General features: G+C 46.4%; 1 protein-coding gene across 1 annotated transcript in view; it reads left to right on the forward strand.

Moving 5' to 3' along the window:
• Positions 1 to 21,593, forward strand: part of ANKS1B (ankyrin repeat and sterile alpha motif domain containing 1B) — a 578,800-nt gene that overhangs the window by 150,708 nt on the left and 406,499 nt on the right. Inside the window, exon 10 of the mRNA XM_084810203.1 lies at positions 6,786 to 6,951. Coding sequence (XP_084666329.1) covers positions 6,786 to 6,951 — 166 coding nt within the window. The remainder of the gene's footprint in view (positions 1 to 6,785; positions 6,952 to 21,593) is intronic.

Here is a 21,593-nt window from a genome sequence, read left to right on the forward strand (position 1 = left end):
ATAGGTTCACAGTCTGGATGTAGACCTGGATTCAGCCCTAGGTTTCAGTCATGGCCAAAAGTGTGTTTGCAGAGCTAAGACAAGTGCACCAACCTTGTTTCTTCCTGGGAATGTCATATCTGGCCATGGTGACAAATGCCTTAGTTACATCCCATTTGAACTACTGTAATGCACACTGAATGGAACTGCTTTTGAAAAGTGTTTGGAAACTTCAGCTGGGTCCCAAATGCTGTGGCTAGACTATTGACCAGGACTAGCTATAGGGAGGAAATTACTCCCTTGTTACAACAGCACCAGGCTATGGATCCATTTCTCGGCATGATTTAAAAGTGCTGGTTCTAACCTATAAAGCCCCATGGAGCATGGGACCAGGTTATTTGAAAATCTGTATTCTCTCATATCAACCTGTCTGTGTTTTAAGGTCCCTGGGAGAGGTCCTTTTCTCTGTCCCGCCACTATCACAGGGACATTTGATGGTAACACAAAACAGAGCCTTCTCAGTGGTTGCTCCCAGGTGGAACTGCCTGCCAAGGGAAGCCAGGCTAACTCCATCTATGCTATCCTTCCCCTGGCAGACAAATACATGTTATTCAAGCAGACTTTGGGCAGCTACACTGATTTTCTGCTGAATTGGGTTTTTTAATCTGATGAGTATTGTTATTTCTTATGTATGTGCTTTATGTGTCCTTTATTATTATTTTTACTTGTGTTTTATTTGAAGTGTTACAGAGGTGTTGGCTTCCCAACCAACAGCAATATTGTTGTTTGGATCAATGCTTGTGCTGCTATTTCTGTCACAACTTCAGCATTGCAGGCATTGGGCTGGATCTATTTCAGGTAGCAAGTGGGGGTTGGGGCACCTTGCACCCAGATCCGCTCAAAGGGGTTAATATGGGATCTGGGATGGTGTCTCAAATTTAGCACACTCACCACACCCAGGTCACAGGAGAGGCCCTTAATATCAGTCCACAACCACTCCCAAATCCTGTCACTCCCAACATTATCCCAGCAGCAGGGAATTGGCCCAATGACCAGTTCTGGACCTTATGCCATACCAAACTGTAATAATCTGTAACCAATTAATGTTCTAGCTGTTTGTAACCCACTTCTGATCACATGTGGTTTATACCCTGGCCCCTGGGTCTGCCCCCCCAGTGCCCAATATGTGCTGCTGGCATGAAATGTACACACAATAAAATGAAATCCAGAAAATGCATTAAACAACAGTCAGAAAGTACCAACATCATAAAAACTGAAACATTCCAAAATAAAAAAAAAACTCATAAAAGCTCTGAAACCAAAGTGAATGCAGACAGAGAGAGAGAGAGAAAAAACCACACTAATCTATGCATAAGAGAGAGAGAAAAAAACTTTAACCAAACACTGGAGGGAGCAATCCTATGGCCACTAGACACTGTCTATAGGGCTATAGGATTTTTCAGTTTCTGGGACTAAGGTTGGAGCCAGGGCTCCGAATGCAGTTCTCAGAAACTGCGCTCCCTTCCTCCGCCCCATCCCCCTTGTAGCCAGTGTGTTTCTTTCCCGCCAGCTTCTTCTCCATGCTTAGAAACGGAGCATGGAGAGGGAAAATAAGGGGTGGTCCCAGGGGTGGGGAGTGTCAGGAGCGCCCTGGTGGCCTCTTTCAGTCTACTCCAATAGCTAACTCAAGACACAGACAAAAGGATTCTTTTCAAGGCTTTAATCCTTTTACAACTTAATGACTCTTTCAGATGCTAATCACCAACGACTAAGCAAGGAACAGCAGAGTAGCCTATGCTCCCGGTTAGGCAGTTGGTCCCCGTTTGAAGGAGAATTACGGGAAGACCCTGAACTTATGGGCTACGGAGAGTTCCTCCCTCTTTCCCTTGGGTCCTCGGGACACGACCGTTGCTTGCGCGCCAAACAAGCACTACACCTCCTTTCTGCGCCTTCCAGCTGTCGTTGCTGTCGGCGTCGAGCGTCCAGCAAGCCTCCCTCCAGCGCTCTCTCACTGCCAGGGTCACTATCTATCTCAGGAATGCTGGCAGGAGGAATCTCTGCCAGCTGCTGTGCCTGTGAGAGATGAGTGTGCTCCTCTCCCACAGGTTGCTGTTCCTCCTCAGAATCAGAACTGCTCTGGGGTTCTATCGGCTCAGTTTCCACCCTGACAGGGAGGGGAGTAGATTGCAGAAGCCGCTTTACAGGGCTTCCTATGCACTGCCAAGCCTCCCCCACTCCCGCTCTGAGATCCCCAGTAAGATGCACAAAATCATGCATCTAGCCAAAACTGCAGGGCAGCCGGAGCATGGAAGCAAGGATCATCTGCGTTCTCCAGCCACACTGCATTGAATAGGTGTCAAGCTCCAAGTTTGGAGGCTGATGTCTACCTCCATAGGACTGCGCCCTAAAACTATCAAATGTTGGAGCTTTGCCAGTTTCAAAGGCCCTATTCCTTGTTGCTGTTTCTTGTGCCTCAGATTGCTGAGGAATCCAGAACATGGGCTCAGATGATGAGTGGAGTATATTGGGAGGAACATATGGAAAAAGACAATCCTTAAAGTACCCAGATTCATAGTTGTTTAGGGCTTTAAAGGTTAAAACTAGCACCTTGAAATGAGCCTGGAAACTGGCAATTGTCATATGCTTCACCAGCTATGGCCTTGATTTAGACTAAATTCTAGAGGACATTTACTATGACAATTCCTACAGTCAAAAATAATGATTTAAAATTTAAATTGCATTTTAATACGTGTTAATTACATCTACAGTCTTTTAAATGAATTATAACCATACATTTCCAATTTAAAAATAAATAATTAATTGGTTACATTTATATCTCCACCTTTCTCTAAGAAGCTCAGGGCAATATACACAATTCTTTCTGCGACTCCATTTTATTTTCACAACAGTCCTGTGAGGAAGGTTAGGCTTAGAGAAATTGATTGGTTTCATGTCTGAGTGGAGATTTGGGGGGGAAAAAAAAAACTTGCTGTGTGTTTTAATGTGGGAACTCGTAACTTGAGTGCTATGCCATTTTCCTCGATAAGGTGTAATGTCATGCAACTGTAATAATATAGGCTTAGGTCTCACGTCTCACAAACAGCAGATGCAGTGGTATATCTGTTTGGATTGTATCACTTCAGACATTTGGTGGGGACTCATGATTTAATGTTCTTCCATTCCCCCAAAATTCCCTGCACATAATAAACTAGCTTGTTAGGGAGAGGGATTCTTACCCAGCATGCTCCCTGAAAAGCTAATATTTGGGATTCTTTTTTTGTACAGCAGAACATCCAGTCATATGAGCCCCTTCGCACAGTCTGAATTGGCACAGTCCAAATACAGTTTGCCAGCTCATGTGCTATGTGTGAGAACTAGGCTGTAATCTGCTCACAGTTCCTTCATTCTCAGCAAAGTTTCCTGCCAGCTGGCCATGTAACAAGTTTTATGTTTTTCCCTAAATACTTAAGTGAGATTGAGAACTGTGAGGTTGAGAGTATGCAATATTTTAACAGTCCAGTCAAAGTGAGGGTTTAAGCTGATCAATGCCTTTATTTAAAGCAGCCTTCCCCAACATGGTGCTTTCCAGATATGCTGGTCTTCAGTTCCCATCAGTCACAACCAGCATGGCCAGTGGTCAGGAATGTAAAGAGTTTTAGCAGGGGGAAAATTTCATAGAAGGCAAACTGGTGACACACATACTGGCAAAACATGACGCACACACCACAACCTCCTCCCCTCCGCACACACACACACACACACACGTACAAACCAGGCAACCCCCCCACACACACACAACCATTAAAAAAACTGGCAAAATACATACCACACAGACACATGCCACACCAAAACAAACAAACCAGCTAAGACACAAGACCTATTAAAAAAAAACAGACAACCACACACACAGCACAGGCAAAACACCCCCTTGCTCCCCACCACCCCCTTAGGCCCCTAGGATGTTCCCTATCATCCCCAGCACATGTTTTTCTTTTTTTCTGGGTGGCTAGGCATGCTTCAAAAAACAAAGCACTGTGCTGCAGCCACCCACCATTTTCTTTTCCTAAGAATGCCACTGGTGCCTACATAGGACATTCTTGGAATAAAGGTGGTGTGGTGCTGGAGAGGGGCACATGCCTTACAGCATACTGACCTCCCAGTTATTTTTTTTTTTAATTAAGACAAATCTTAAAAAGAAATAATTCAAAATTTGGAGGGGCAGGGAACCTGGCAGGTGTCAAGGGAGGTGTTCACAGGCACATTGGTGCCCATGGGCATCACACTGGGGACCCAGCCTTTTGACCTTTCAAAAGTGCTACAGACATTAACAATCCTCAAAATTATTCGATCTCAAAAGCTGTTGTCTAGTATACAACCTGTGAGTTATTCCCCAAGCTAAAGGATATTGGTTCATTAATGACGGTAACCAACTTTAAAAGAATCGCATAACTTCCTACACTATTTTCCAGCAGGAAAGAAGGGTGAAGGTTGGCACTGAAATTCTAGCACTGAAAAGCTAATGTTAAATCTGACACTGAAAATCTAATGTCAAAGCACACAGTGCTATTATAAATAAGTGGCCCTTCTTTTCCTTATTTCAGGCTTAAGGGTAGAGTGAACTATCATCCATTAAAGTTGTGAAAGCCTGAATGGTTATACTCTTCATTGGGTTGGGAGGCAGTGTGGTCGTTTTGAGAACTTTTGTTTTTGAGAAGTTCTCTTGTAATTATGTTACTTGTTGTTAGTACGCTATTAATGGTAGCATTTTCAGTCTTAAAAGCATACTTTGGAACAGGGATGGGGAACCTCTAGCCTGTGAGCCTGTAGGGGTTCCCCATCTGGCCCAGTGGCCCTTGTCTCTCTGCCCTGCAGGAAAAAGCTCTTGTCTCTGATCAGCAGCTAATTGGAGATACCAACTTTCTCCTGCTTAGCACTGAAAAAGGCTGCCTTTCTCAGTGTTTAACAGAGATAAGAGCTTTTCCCCATGGGGCAGAGTCAGGAGAAGAAACTGCTGAGTGGCTCAGGGAGCAGTCCTATGGCCACTAGACACTGTCAAGATGGCCATAGGATTTTTCAGTTTATGGGAACCGAGGTCGGAGTCCTGGCTCGCAGAAACTACACTTCGGTTCCCAGAAACTGCACTCCCTGTCCTCCTCTCCCACACCCTTATAGTTGGTGTGGTTCTTCCCTCTCTCCGTGCTTGGAAACAGAGCTCAGAGGGGGTGAAAAGGGGGAGGTCCCAGGACAGGGAGGGGACAAGACCATGGAAGTCACTTCAGGAGGCTTCCTATGCGCTGTATGTCCTCCCCCCAGCCCCACTCCGAAGTTCCCGGCTAGACACATGAAATTGTGTTTCTAGCTGAAAATGCAGGGCAGCCGGAGCACAGAGGAGAGAATCCCCTCCGTGCTCTAGCCACCCTACATTAGATAGTTGCCAGCCTCCAAGTTCAAAGGCTGGCGACTATCTTCATAGAATTGTGCTGTCAGTCTTGATTCTGAGCCTTGTTCTGCTGACTTCTGAGTAGGCATGCAAAGGCTTGCCATGCTTACTTGTGAATAGACATGATACTCATGTTTATTTCTGAGTAGACTTGCAGAGGCTTGATATTTAGGAAGCTATTTGAAAGTGCTGCTGAGTGATTCTTTCCTCTTTAATTTCAAGGAAACATGCAAAGGCTTGTCCTACTTACATGTGAGTAGGCATACTGTTCATGCTTACTGCTGAGTAGATATGCTTCATAATATAAATTGGTAACAATGGAATTTTTGCAGGGATTGGATTTTCTCAAGCTCTGCTCCCCTTTGCCTGTGGCCCCTGTTCACCACTGGAATGCGGCCCCCAAGAGCTTGTCTGTAATGGAATCTGGCACTCAGACTGAAAGAGGTTCAGTGCCTGCCTCTGCTTTAGAACTTTCTGTTATCTGAATCCAAACTAGAACTGGTTTAAGCTGTTCAGTGCCAAGTAACTGATATGCATTAATGTCTATATCTTTATTATGCATGTAACCTTGGACAGCTCTGACATTTCAGATTAGTTTGTACAGATTGAAGGTTGAATCATCTCTAATTGACTATAATTAGACTCTAATGAAAGTCAGGATTTGATTTTAGGTATATTACTCAAACATAAAGCAACAACTAACACATTTCCTGAAAATATGTTAAATCCATTTTCCCAGCATGGTTACAGACGTCCTTCTTATATCAGTTGGGAAAATAGTCTTTACAAACTGTCAAGAACATTGAAAAATATCACTTTCTGCTTGGACATAGGAATGAATGAAATTGATGCTAAAATATCTGAATAAAGTTTTCTTTTTCCACCTCTCCCTCTGCTGTCTCCTGCACAGTCAGCATTTACACTGTAAATGTAGCTTCATGGGCAGGTTTGTCTATTGTTCCAAAAACCTGTTCTGATGCCTTCAGAAGATAGCTTGTTACATTAACCATAAATTCTTCCTTGAGGGAAACCTTTATTATTATTTTTTTTAAAGAATTCATAGTAAACCCTACTGCACGGGTGGGCAGAAAGTAGAACTCCAGAAGTTTTGGACTTCAACTCCCAGCATTCCTGATAATTGCCTATGCTGGCAGGAGCTTCAGGGAGCTGAAGCCCCAAACATTTGGAGATCTACCTTCTGCCCACCCCTCCCCTACTGAATGCAATGGGGCTTATTTCTGAGTCAATACATATAGCATTGCACTGTTAATCTGGTAATTTCGTCATCTATTTACTACAGGTTGCCCCTTTTTTGTTGTCTACAAATAGGCCATCTTGATCACACAATACTATTTCTATATTTCAGGAGTCCTTTCCAAAGAAGAGGAGTTATACATTGGAAGCAGTGCCATCTGCTTCTTCTGATGCATTTCCTGTAGAAAGTGAGAATGATCTCTGTGATTTTCTGAATACAACAGTTACAAAGAAACCATGTTCTTTAGAAATAGCAAGAGGACTTTCCTCAAAGACAGGTAAAATATTGCTGGTGTTTCATTTTATAATTAGTAGATTCTGTTATTAGATAATGCACATATTTTGGTTAATAATCTGCTATATACACTGCTTAACTATAAAGTTATTTGTACCCACTGCAGGGAGCAGAGATGGGAAGGAGGAGACAGGACACACACAAACTGAGCTGGGTTGAAATAGGCTACTACTTTATTGCAGATACATATATGTTGTCAATCACAAACTGAATATGAGCCAACAATGTGATGTGGCTGCAAAAAAGGCAAATGCTATTTTGGGCTGCATTAATAGAAGCATAACTTCCAAATCCCGGGAATTACTAGTTCCCCTCTACTCAGCACTGGATAGGCCTCATCTGGAGTACCGTGTCCAGTTCTTGGCATCACACTTTAAGAAGGATGCAGACAAACTGGAGAGGGTTCAGAGGAGGGCAACAAAGATGATCAGGGGACTGGAAACAAAGCCCTATGAAGAGAGACTGAAAGAACTGGGCATGTTTAGGCTTGAGAAGAGAAGACTGAGGGGAGATATGATAGTGCTCTTCAAGTACTTGAAAGGATGTCACAGAGAGGAAGGCCAGGATCTCTTCTCGATCATCCCAGAGTGCAGGACACAGAATAATGGGCTCAAGTTACAGGAAGCCAGATTCCAGCTGAACATCAGGAAAAACTTCCTGACTGTTAGAGCAATACGACCATGGAACCAATTACCTAGGGAAGTGGTGGGCTCTCCCACACTGGAGGCATTCACGATGAGACTGGACAGCCATCTGTCAGGGATGCTCTGACTTGGATTCCTGCATTGAGCAGGGGGTTGGACTCGATGACCTTGTAGGCCCCTTCCAACCCTACTATTCTATGATTCTATCTTACATGAAATTGTGCGAACTCAAATTGCACTTGTGGAACTCTGCTGAAACTTTCAGTTGCGTAAGCAATGCGTTAACAGAGTCTGCACAAGCAGTAGACCATCTTTAAATTACAGAGAGCAAAGGTTTGTAAATTGCTAGCTCTGTATTGGCATCCCTTCCAATAGACTTGCAGTATTTTCTAAATCTTTGCTGTGGGAAAGGGTCAAACAGCATTGAAGAAAGGGCCAAAGAATTTGGCAGTGATCACTGTAGACAATCTGAAGGTACTTCCGTAACCTGAACCTAACTTGGCTCATTTCAGATGTAATGCCATACCATAGTTTCATATATGTGAATGAGCCTTGTGCTCACATGCTCCCTCCCACCCACCCACTCCACAATGATTCAGTGATCTTTTGCACAGATAGTAGTTTCTTGTTACATCCAAACCAGATTGCAAACAAGCAACAAATGAGGGTTTGCAACCTTGGCTAGGAGAGGAAGAGCAAGCCATAGCTTGCAAGTTCAGCAGTATCAACCAACCAAGAGACCGTGGCTCAGTCGTAGAGCCTGTTTTGCATGCAAAAGGTCCCCTGCAACTCCAAGTAGTGTGGGAAAAATTCCTGCCTGAAGCCCTGGAGAGCTGCTGCCAGTCAGTGTTGACAGTACTGGGCTAGATGGACCAATAGTCTGACTTAGTATAAGGTAGCTTCCTATATTCTTAACTGAGATTTACACCAAAGAGAAAGAGCTCACTGAACTGATGTGTGAAAGATGAGGGAGGGGGAGGATGGGCTCATGAGCACAAAGCTCTCCTTTTTACCAGTATACTATTTATTTATTTATTTATTTCATTTCTATACCGCCCAATAGCCGAAGCTCTCTGGGCGGTTCACAAAAATTAAATCCAAACAACACACAATAAAACAATTTAAAATATATAGAACATTAAAACCACAATATAACAATACAACCAAAATAAAACCTAGCAGCAGTGCAGGAGTTTAAAATACAGATTTAAAACAGCAAAGATAAAAATTTAGAAAGCTAAAATGCTAAAATGCCTGGGAAAATAAAAAGGTCTTCACCTGGCGCTGAAAGGAATACAATGTAGGCGCCAGGCGAACCTCACTAGGGAGCTCATTCCAGAGCCGGGGTGCCACAACAGAAAAAGCCCTCCTCCTAGTAGCCACCCACCTCACTTCCTTTGGCAGGGGCTCACGGAGAAGGGCCGCTGATGATGATCTTAAGGTCCGGGCAGGCACATATGGGAGGAGGCGATCCTTCAGGTAACCTGGCCCCAAGCTGTTAAGGGCTTTGAATGTTAACACCAGCACTTTGAATCGGGCCCGGAAATGGACTGGCAGCCAGTGCAGCTGGAAAAGTACTGGCGTAATATGAGCTCGCAGGCCAGTCCCTGTTAACAATCTTGCTGCCCTATTTTGGACCAGCTGAAGTTTCCGGACCGTTTTCAAAGGCAGCCCCACGTATAACGCATTGCAGTAATTCAGACGAGAAGTTATCAGAGCATGGATAACTGTAGCAAGGCTATCTCTGTCCAGATAAGGGCGTAGTTGGTATACCAGCCTAAGCTGATAAAAAGTGCTCCGTGCCACTGAGTTCACCTGTGCCTCAAGTGACAGTTCTGGATCCAAGAGCACCCCCAAACTACGAACCTGATCCTTTAGGGGGAGTGCAACCCCCTCCAGAACAGGTTGAATATCACCTAGCCGGGCAGACGAACCACCCACTAACAGTACCTCCGTCTTGTCTGGATTGAGTTTCGGTTTATTAGCCCTCATCCAGTCCATTACCGTGCCCAGGCACTGATTCAGAACAATCACTGCCTCACCTGGTTTTGATGTAAAAGAGAGGTAGAGCTGGGTGTCATCTGCATATTGATGGCACCTCAGCCCACACCTCCAGATAACCTCCCCCAGCGGTTTCATGTAGATGTTAAACAGCATGGGGGATAAAATAGAGCCCTGTGGAACCCCATGGCACAATTGCCATGGCACAGAGCAGTAATCCCCCAGCACCACCTTCTGGAATCGGCCATCCAAGTAGGAGTGAAACCACTGTAGTGCAGTGCCTCCTACTCCCAACCCAGACAACGTATCCAGAAGGATACCATGGTCGATGGTATCGAAAGCCGCTGAGAAGTCCAGGAGAATCAACAGGGTCACACTCCCCCTGTCCCTCTCCCGGCAGAGGTCATCCCACAGGGCGACCAAGGCAGTTTCCGTTCCAAAACCAGGCCTGAAGCCCGATTGAAATTGATCTAGATAATCCGTTTCATTCAAGAGTGCCTGGAGCTGTCCTGCAACCACCCGCTCAAGCACCTTGCCCAGGAAGGGGATGTTGGCCACTGGCCTATAATTGTTAACATCCTCTGGGTCCAGGTTAGGCTTTTTCAGGAGTGGTCTAATTACTGCCTCTTTTAAAGCGGCAGGCACCACTCCCTCTCTCAAGGAGGAATTTACAACCTCCTGGACCCAGCCGGACAACCCCTCCTTGTTTGATTTAATAAGCCATGAAGGGCAAGGGTCAAGCACACAAGTGGTCGATCGGACTTGGCCAAGCACCTTGTCCGCATCCTCAGGCCTCAGTAACTGAAACTCATCCAATAAAACTGGACCAGACGCTGCTCTGAACGCTTCTACCAATGGAACTGCATTAATGGTGGTGTTCAATTCATGACGAATCTGAGCGACTTTATCCTCAAAGTGCCGTGCAAACTCATCACAGCGTGCTACCGAGGGTTCCAGCGTCTCTCTCCCTGGCCCAGAATGTAACAGGCCGCAAACCACTTGGAAAAGCTCCGCTGAACGACACTGAGAAGATGCAATGCTGGTGGAAAAGAACTGCCTCTTTGCCACCCTCACTGCCACAGAGTAGGCTTGATAGTGGGCTCTTACCTGTGTTTGGTCAGACTCAAGAGATTTCTGGATAGCAGAAGAGATTTCTTACTAAGAGATTTCTGAATAGCAGTAAGGGAAAATGACACCTTTCCCTTTTCTCAACTCACATCCCACCCCACCCCAACTATATAGCAACAAAACACTCAGGTTTGCGGCTAGCAACCCATTTGCACCTGAGCCCTTTAGCATTTTATAGCAGATTTCAGGGTGTGAAAGGGCAAAAGTGTGTATTTACCCCATCTCCCTTCCTGAAGTTCTCTCTCCCACAAGTCCTGAATGGTGGCACCCCTGCAGCCAGTGGGTGATTTGCCTGCCTGTGATTGATGTAGGCCTCAGAGGGACTTCTTGGTGACTGCTCCCAGGCTGTGAAACAGCCTGCCAAGGGAGGCTAGGTTCACTTGCTCTCTGCTGGCAGGCAAATACCTTTTTATTTAAGCAGACCTTTGGGGTTTAAGCAAGTGGGTTGGGTTAGATGCTGTTTTTATTCTGTTATTGTGTTTTTAAATGAGTTTTAATGCATTTGTTTTATTGTTTTATTTATGATTGTAAACTACCTAGAATGCCATTTTTCTAGGTAAAAACGCAAATCAAATAAATAAATTCCCCTCCTCACACCTTCTCTCTGTACTTCTCGGTGTAAAATGGACCTTTTCACAGCTCTAGCCCGCCACAACATTCTTGAAAGGAAACCCAGAGAGTATGTAGGGCTAGAGTGTCTTCTGCTGCTCTAGCTCATTGTACTCCATGGTTTCTCTCTCAAGAATAACATCCTGAGAGAGAAACCATGGAGTACAATGAGCTAGAGTGACAAAAGATGTTCTACTTCTCTGTGCTCTTTGGTTTCTCTCTCAAGAATCTTATTCTCGAGAGAGAAACCATGTAGTGAATAGGCTAGAGCTGCTACCTCTCCTTTCCAGACTCTCTCTCTCTCTCTCTCTCTCTGTATGTGTGCGCGTGTGTGTGTGTGTGTATGAGAGAGAGAGGAGAGGAGAGGAGAGGAGAGGAGAGTTATTGAAGGGGAGTGTCATGCCTAGTCTTGGAGACTCCTTATCAGATGAGGAAGAGTTTTTACCAGAAGAGCAACCAGCAGAGGAGAGGCAGCCTGCCAGACTGATGGGGAACAGCCAGGCCCATCTCACATTTCACCAGAGAGCTCAGAGTCTGAGCAGGAGCAGGACCCTCCCATAACTTCCCAGAAGAGGCATCGACTGAAGAAGAGACATGCTCAGCAACCTCCGCTCAAGCATAGTTCTCAGCTGCAGTCAAGGTCTTCGCAGGAGGAGGCCGTCCTAAGGTTCTTCGATTGATTGCAACTGGGGGCTGGGTGGAGTCAGGAACATACAGCCTTGAAAAGCCTTTCAGAGATGCAACATGTTTGCTAGAAAGAATTCATCATTTCCTAGCTCTCTTTCTATGTCAGCTTGTTTTCCTTGCATTCTTTCTTCTTCTGGAATTCCTGATTAACATTCTGGACCATCTACAACCTTGCTTAATTGCCTGATCCCTGTTATTCTTCAGACACCTATCTCCTCCTGGACCTTTGACCCTTTCATGCTTTTCAACCACTCTTCTGTCATGTCCTACGCTTTTGATTTCTAGTCTTCACAGTAATCTGACCCAGCCTTTGTTTTCTTCCTGATCTTCTATCAGCTAGCAGCATGCAGCTGACTTTAAAACAGCCTCAGCCTTGGAGGGGCACTACCAGAACAGGACAGGGAGACTGTGTGCATCTCTGTCTGTGGAGGGGAGGGGAAGGCTCTGTGTTTGTGTGCATGTGTGGGACCAGGCCTCACCTATTGCTGGCTGCCCACATCCACTGCCTTCAACCTGCCATCCATCACCACATATGGCCCTTCCAGGCAAAAAGGTTGCCCACCCTATCCTAGACCTGGGCCTATACTATTGTGACCTGGTTCAGATGATATGACTGCCCACCATGGGTTAATTAATCCTCGGGGCACTGTGGTGTGTGCCATCCACCATTATGAATATGCAAGCCCCAGCTGGGGCTTGCTGAGACTTGTCGTGTCATCAGATCCCAGGCAACAGGGTAATTTCAAGGTTAAACAACCCTTGCATAACCCATGGTCTGTTTTAGGGTTATGCAAGAATTGTTTAATCCTCAAATAACCCCCACTGCCTGGATTCGGATGACACAAAAAGCCCTGGCAAGCCCTAGCTGGGCCTTGCATATTTATAGTGGTAGCCAGCATGTGCTGCAGCTCCTCATAGGTGTTAGATAAAAAGTCCTTGCTTTCGGTTTAGAAGAAAAGAATGCCAGGCAGGCAGCAGTGGATCCAACACTATTTTATTGAACGTTTTGCAAAACGGGTGCAGAGCAGTCTGGACCCCGAGACACGTGTGCAAAAGCCCTTTATATTATATCGCTTCTATTGTTCTCACCAGTAACCAATGAAACAGTTAGTACATCGGCTCACTAAGTTAATATCCAATAAACAGTCACTATCAGCTTACCAAGCCGTTAGTCATGAGTGCGTCAGTATGATTCCCTTTTTGCTCCGCCTATATTTTCCCGCCACTCGGGCTCTTATGTAACTTGAGACGCCAATGGTTATGGAGTCTCCTTTTTTCTAACAATTCCCTCCTTTAAGTCTTTATTCACGTCTTAAAGCATTTAAAACGGAGTTTCTTTATCAGCACAATAAAGCAAGAGCATCTGTTTTGACAGAGCGGTTTCAATTAACCGCTGGGATAAGCCTCTAGCGCAGGGGATAATGCAACAACCAAATAACACTAAAACTCCTATCATCACTACAAGCGAAATAAGGATTGAGGCTGCTAGGTGTTTCCATTTTCCAAACCATCTCTCCAACCAGTCAGTCACGGGGTTGTTAATCCCTGAATTCTCGGCTAATTCTTCAGACAAGGTGGTGAGACCCTGCAAAGCCCTTGTTACCGTGCCATCTGGGGCAGTGTTGTTAGGGATGAAGGTGCAACACCGTCCACCTAGCATGACACAAACCCCTCCTTTTTCTGCTAACATCATATCAAGAACACGCCGATTTTCCCAAGCCATTTGGCTGGTGGCATCTAGCTGCTCAGCCAATCCTTTTACAGCATCTCGAGTATAGTTTATAAACCTCTGCTGATTATAATAAACGTAATTGATCCAATCTACATTTTTGTTAATGGTCACCCACCAAAACAGGGTAGATTCAAATCCTGCAGAAATTTGATTTCTTCCTTTGAACTCATCTGGCACTCCCTTTGGTACTCCTATGGAGTCAATATATATTTGATCATCAAAAGGGGTTACTGATCGTTTCTGCCGGGGTTGGCCAGTCTTCTCTGCTGGATGATATGCAATTGAAAAGGGGACTGCCAACTGAACTAACCCACAAGCTTTACACACGAGTGGCTGGTTGGTCCCACCAAATAAGGCCCCTCCCACCCTTCCTTTAAAGCTTCTTTATTCCACTTTTTCAGCAACACCTCGTCTCCCGTCTGGAAGAGATGGATAGGTGCATCTAACGGCAGTCTCTGAAACGGAACGGAATAAGCTCGTAGCTGTGAAAGAACAGACTGTAGAGAAGTCAACTGATCCCTTAGCATCTGATCACCCACCTCCCACTTGACTTCCTCCCTCCTTCCGCAGTGTACCCGAGGCAGGAACCCAAACATCAGTTCAAAGGGGGACAATTTTATGTCCTTTCTTGGCATCCTTCGAAGCTTCGTTAAAGCTATTGGCAGAGCCTCAACCCAAGTGAGCTTCACCCCTCGTTGGAGTTTGGTTAAAGTCTCCTTGAGGCTCCGATTGATTCTTTCAACCTGTCCACTTGCCTGGGGCCTCCAGGGGCAATGTAAATGCCACTCTACTCCCAGAGCTTGTGCCAGCCCCCGTGTAATAACTGAGGTGAAATGTGAGCCCTGATCGGACTCTATAACTTCGGGCAGGGAGAACCGGGGCACCACCTCCTGTAACAATTTAGCAACAACAGTTTTAGCTTGGCAGTTCCTACATGGAAACGCCTCTACCCACCCTGTCATTTGACATACTATTACAAGCAAATACCTGTAACCCCTACATGGTGGCATCTCAGCAAAATCAATCTGCGCCCTCTGGAAAGGATAGTAGGCCCATGGTCGCCCTCCTTTTGGAGGAGGGGTGCCCTGGGAGGGTTGGTTTTCTGGCAGACTTCACAGGTTGCGGCTAGTCGGTGGGCGCATACAGTTAAGCCAGGGGAGACAAACAGCCTCTTGCAATAGTCGATCATGGCTGATGCTCCAGGGTGTCCAAGAGAATGGTGAACTTGCTCTAGAACAACCCTCTGCAGGGTCTGTGGAAGAAGCTGTCTTCCATCTGTCATCTGGATCCATCCGTCATCGCAGGGACTTATTCCGTGTTCTTGTGCCATCCGTAACTCAGCAGGGGAGTATGTGGGGCGCTCTTTTCTCTTGGGTAGAATGAGGAATGTTCCTTGGATTCCCTCTCTGGCTGCTCTTTTTGCGGCCTCATCTGCCTTCTGGTTTCCCTGTCTCCATTTTTCCTCTTTTTCTTTCCCATGGGCTCGGACGTGGACAACAGCTACTTGTGAGGGTAGCTGGAGGGCATTCAGAAGATCCACTATTAGGCCGCCATTAGCCACTGGAGATCCGTTTGCTGTAAGGAATCCCCTCTCTTTCCACAGTTGCCCATGAGCATGCACAACGGCGAAGGCATTTTTGCTATCGGTATAAATATTTACTCGCTTTCCCTTGCTGGCTTGCAGGGCTCTTGTCAGGGCTACCAGTTCAGCGGATTGGGCGGAGAAATGAGGAGGCAGCCTTTCCTCACGCACAGTCTCCTCTAGAGTAACGACAGCCGCGCCTGTGTAGCGCCTTCCATCCAGCATATAGCTAGATCCATCTACAAACAGATCTCTGGCTCCCTCTATTGGTTCATCCTCAAGGTCCGGTCGGCCTTTGGTGTCCAGGTCTAATACTTCAAGGCAGTCATGATCTGGGAGTCCTGATCCGTTTGTGCCCAGTAATGTTGGCAGTAGTGTGGCGATATTAAAGCTGGAGCAAGCCTTAAAAGTGAGGTTTTCGTTTGTTAGTAAACCTATTTCATATCGGGAATGCCGGGCTGGGTTGAGAAATTTGCTTCCTCCTCCTGATCCCAAAATTTGTGGCACTCCATGCGGCACCCAAATTTCAATGGGTCCTCCCATTGTCAGTTTCTCCGCTTCAGCGCAAACCAGAGCCGTTGCCGCTACTGCCCTCAGGCAACTTGGCCATCCTCGCGCTACGACATCTAGGACCTTGGAGTAATATCCCACTGGTCTCCAAGAGGGCCCTTTTTGCTGGCAAAGCACTCCCGAAGCTATGCCCTTATTTTCATGCACATAAAGTCTAAATGGCCGGCTGGGATTTGGTATGGCTAGAGCAGGTGGTGACACAAGAGCAGCTTTAAGACTGAGAAAAGACTTATTCATTTCCTTAGTCCATTTCCATTTATCCAGTCTATCTTTCTGCAGCGCCTCATACAGCGGCCGCGCTGTCTCCCCATAGTTTGCTATCCATAGTCGGCAGAATCCGGTCAACCCCAGGTAGGCCCTCAATTCGTGGGGGGACTTAGGGACAGGAGTGTCACAGATGACTTCAACTCTTTCTTGCCCTAGGCTCCGAGTCCCCTTAGTTATGTGGTAGCCTAGGAATTTTACAGTTGGTTGGGCCAACTGTACTTTTTCTTTTGACACTTTATACCCCCCCCTGCTAGATAGTTGAGGAGGGAAACCGTCCCACTCAGGCACGCATTCTTGGCCTTGGCTGAAATCAGGAGGTTGTCACAGTACTGGAGGAGATGCACCTCTGAGTGCTGCTGGACCCAGGGTTCGAGATCCTTTTGGAGCTGCTGGCCAAAGACCACCGGTGAGAGATTCAGCCCCTGAGGGATGACTGTCCATGCTAATTGAACTTTTGACCCCCCCCCGGGCTTTCCCATTCAAAGGCGAACAAAGGCCTTGAATCAGGGTGGAGGGGGATGCTGAAAAAGGCGTCTTTTAGGTCTATGACAGTGAACCAGGCGTGCTCTTCCGGAATTCCTACAAGGAGGGTGTGTGGGTTGGGGACCACAGGATGGGGGGCCTCGATCTGCTGATTAATGAGCCGGAGGTCTTGCACTAAGCGAAAGCCCTTGCCCCCCCCTCCCCTTTTTGGCACAGCGATGATGGGCGTGTTATAGGGGGACATTATCTCAATGAGCCGGCCTTCTTCTCGGAGCTTTGTTATTACTGGTTGTAGGCCCTCCTTTCCTTGGCGGGAAAGGGGATACTGTTTCACATGAACAGGCCTTGCTCCCTCCTTGAGGGGAATTTTGTATGGTGCTGCCGACTTGGCACGAGAGGCCCCTCCAATCCCGGCCCAAGCTAGAGGGTTGACTCTGTTTTCTATTAAGCTCCAGTCCTCGGTGGCCTCTGGGGTGGATTCTTCTGCAGCCTTCAAAAGGGCCATTTGGTAGTTACTACTCTGCTGTTTAGGGAGCCGTATCTCCATCCTTCTGTCAGGAGTAAAAGCAATCTGAATTTGGAGTTTAGTCAATAAGTCCCTCCCTAGCAATGCCACCGGACAGGAGGGGGTACAGACAAATGCATGTTCTAGGTGTGTTTTCCCAACCTTGGTGAACAGGGGACGAGAGAGGGGCACTTGGGTTGCCCTTCCCTCGACCCCCATTATGGTGGTGAATCCCCCACCTCCCGTTGGGGGCTCACTGAGGGGGAGGACGGACAGGGCGGCCCCTGTGTCCACAAGGGCTTTGTAGGAGCGGCCCCCAACCTTTATTTTGACCATGGGGTCCCGTCTTGCCTCAGAGATGGCTAAGAGGGGGCCGGGCCCCGGTCTGTCCTAATCTCTTTCCTGTTCGTACAGAACTCTCTGCGCTTCTCCCGTATTTTCCCCTCTCTCTTTCTGCTTCAAAGCCTCACAGTCACGCTTCCAGTGCCCCATTTTCTTACAAAAGGCACATTGATCTTTCCCCAGGGGAGATCCTTTCCTTCCCCCTTTCCTCCCCTTCCTAGCTCCCTCCTTGTCAGGTTTAAGAACCGCAGCAAGGAGCTTGGCCTGCCTCTTGTCTTTTTCTTTTCCTTCTTCTCACCTCTCATAAACCTTTTGAGCTACTTCAACTAAAACTCCTAAGTCAGCTGCCAACCCTCCTTCAACTTTTTGCAACTTCTTTCTGATGTCCTGGCAGCTATTTCCCACGAACTGAGTCGTGAGGATCCTTAAATTATTTGGATCATTCAAGTCAATGTCAGTATATTTAGTGAAGGCTTCCCTCAGCCTTTGGAGGAACACAGCAGGAGGTTTGTTTTTGTCTTGCTTTAGAGTCAGGACTTTTTGCAAATTGGGGGCCCTTCTCGCGGCTTGCTTCATGCCTGCTAAAATGAGTCGAAAATAGTCAGCATGTAAGCGTCTATGTGCCGCTGTGGCCACCCCCCAATTGGGTCGCCCTGTGGGCAGAACCTCCACCGTCTCCTCCTCAGTTGCTTGGGGATTTTCCTCCCTATACTTGGCTCGTGCCCCCGCAAGGATGGTTGACTTTTGGCTGAGAAAACAGGTGTTCAATAGCATTTGTGTATCGTCCCATGTGGGGTTGTGAGTAAGCCTCACATTCTCCATCAGAGACAGGAGTGGCCCGGGATCCTCTTCAAAGGAGGGGTTAAATTGTTTCCAATTATACAAATCAGATGTTGTGAATGGGACATAAACAAACATCGTCCCTTGAGGATGTTGGGCGGTAGGGTCGGGGACTTCTCTGATGGGGAAGGTGAACTTCACCGGTGGTTGGGGGTCCTTTCGCAGGTTATAGTTAGGTCCCCCTTTTGCCTCTCTCTGTAGGACCTCCAATCTTTCCTCTAGGGAATATAGACGATCTTGGAGAGTGTCCTGGCGTTCAACTAGAGGGGTGGGGTCCTCCGGTACTATTTCATGAGAGGGGTCCTTCTCGGGGGCATCTAACCGCTGGGCGGGCCCCTCAGGAGAGGGTGGTGGTTGCAACGAGCGCCCTGCGACGGCTGTCCCGTAGGGAGGAGGAAGCAGTAGGTCCTCCGGTGCCGTGGCCATGACCCTGGGTGGTCCTTCTTTTGGTGGTTTCCTTTTGACCACCATGGGAAGGGCAAGGGACATGCATTTAACAACCCACGGAGCAGGCCTGCTGCCAAGGGGCACACAAGTTGCCCACGAATCAATATAAGGGAACTGGTCCCAACTTCCCCTCTGTGCTACTATTGTTCGCACATCAGATACCAAGGTTGGGTCAAAAGACCCTTCGGGTGATAATTTGGGTTCTAATATTGGCCATTCCCGGGTGCAAAAAAAGACAAGACAATCCTTTGTCATCTTAGTTCCATAATCCTGCTTAAAATGTGACCAATTGCGCAAACAACACTCCAAGGGCGTATGGGACTTCTTCGCAGACTTAGATTGGGACCCGCCCATGACGGTGGGAATTTCAGTCAGCAATTCTTGCGCTTCGCCCTCCTCTGACCTAGCCCGTCTCCGGGGTAAGGAAATGCAGATCGGGGCTTCTCACTCGCTTCGCCCGTAGGCGTCTCACACAATCACAAACACACCACCGTCCCGCGTTTATCCCCTAATGTAAGCTGTTTCACTTACCCCAAAAGCCTCTTCTGTCCCGCCCGCAGCTGCGTCCAGCTGCTTTATTGATCCACTGCCGGTGCCTAAAAGGAGTGATCACGTCTCCCTCTTCCTCTGGCGTTGGTCCCCAGGCACTTCTGCCGCCACCGTCGTGAGGAGAAGGCAGTATAAAACAACCGCCTGTGGCCACTTCTCCTCCGCGGCCCCTTGGCTCAGCGCGAAGGGGACGCGCCCTGAAGCAGGATCTGAGTCACGGCACCAAATTGTTAGATAAAAAGTCCTTGCTTTCGGTTTAGAAGAAAAGAATGCCAGGCAGGCAGCAGTGGATCCAACACTATTTTATTGAACGTTTTGCAAAACGGGTGCAGAGCAGTCTGGACCCCGAGACACGTGTGCAAAAGCCCTTTATATCATATCGCTTCTATTGTTCTCACCAGTAACCAATGAAACAGTTAGTACATCGGCTCACTAAGTTAATATCCAATAAACAGTCACTATCAGCTTACCAAGCCGTTAGTCATGAGTGCGTCAGTATGATTCCCTTTTTGCTCCGCCTATATTTTCCCACCACTCGGGCTCTTACGTAACTTGAGACGCCAATGGTTATGGAGTCTCCTTTTTTCTAACATAGGTAAATTAACCGACGATGGGCTGTCGTGTCATGCAAACTGGCCCAACATTTTGTTGCAGTTCCCCACTTGTACTGCCTGATTTGCCTTTTGTATGGTGCAAAATAAGCTTTATACCTTACACTTAGCACTACGTAGTTTGAATGTTGTTTCATTTAAATGCAGCTATTGATGCTCATATTTATTTAAAGCATTTTACAGCATTTATTTAAAGCATTTTACCCCACTCCTCAGTCAAAAAATCCTCCAGATTGCAAGACAGATAACAAAGTCCTTGCCCTCAGTCCTGCAGTCTAAAAGAAACAATACAAAAAGGGAAGAGGCGTATCTAAGGCACCAGTCCTTTAAGTTACAAAATTCATATAATGACCAGCTTGAATGGAGACACTTCAGGGAGAGGAAGAGAGCAATGGATCTGGTCTCTTAGCAGAGCTGTTGCAATGACCCTGCTTCCCATCTGTCCCTCTGCTGCAGCCTGATGGAATGAGTCACTCATAAATTAAGGATCATATAAGAGATTTATTTTATTAACTTTTCCTTCTCTTTCATATTCAGTCTTTCACATTCATATTGCCATGTTCAGCATATCTAGAGAAATATTCTTATATAAACAGCCTCAGGTTTTAAGATCTGCAAGAAGACATTGGTCTGGATTCCATGTATGATCTTCTAATGCTCAAAGCATTCCCTTTTTGATGGTGGCTGTTACTGAATATTCTTCGTAAGCAGGCCCATCAGGCTGTTGTATATAGAGGCTGTTAGTGAAGATCTTTCTATTCACTGAGGCCTTTTATTCCTCAGATACTTTGTTAAAAATTGGTACATATTCTCTGATGTTGTTCTTGAACTACATTTTTTATGATTGTACTTTTATTGTTATTGTTTTTAATTGTAATCTACAGTAGCCCCCTTCACATGTTACTCATATGAAGGAGAAAACTGTGTTCAAAGGAGCAGTGATATCCCACTTTTAGCTATGCCCCAGTGTTTTGCATCTCCTCCCACCCCTATTGTCCACCCATTTGAGTGGACGTCTGAGGTGGAGAAGCCTTCACCTGTAGACCTCTACGTGTGGAGGCTTCCCCAGATTCTGAAACCCTGACTGCAAGGTTTCGGAATCCAGGAAAACCTCAGTGCATAGAAGTCTATCCACAAAGGCTTCCTCACCTTGGATTACTATACAAATGTGTGAATAGCGAGGGCAGGTCTGGGGAGCTGTGCGATTTCAGGAGCATAGTTAAAGATGTGACCCCATTGCTCCTTTGAACACAATTTTCCCCTTCATGCTAATGAAAGGGGCTTTTGAATACTCCAAAAGAAAGATGGTCCAGAATTTTAGAGAAAGAAATACACATACACAGAATTCTTTTTGAATGCTTCATTGGGTATTTAAAAATTACTCAGGAAATGGACCATTCTCCCTCATTAATACATAATGAGATTATGACATTACTAAGCGTATACAAACTTGAAGCAATTCCAGGGTTTATTTATGCAGGTGGGAGGGGGGAAAACAAAGCAGGTAATCCTCATGCTCATATTCTTTTAGATGATACAAAACCCAGACTCCCTACTGCCTCTAGAATGCATTTCACTGGTAATTAAATCCAGACACTATCTCAAAATAAACTATCAGAGACAATATC

This window comes from Heloderma suspectum, chromosome 7, assembly GCF_057233095.1.
Source record: "Heloderma suspectum isolate Gila_16-S chromosome 7, 16-S_ref, whole genome shotgun sequence".
In the NCBI taxonomy this organism is placed as follows: Eukaryota; Metazoa; Chordata; class Lepidosauria; order Squamata; family Helodermatidae; genus Heloderma; species Heloderma suspectum.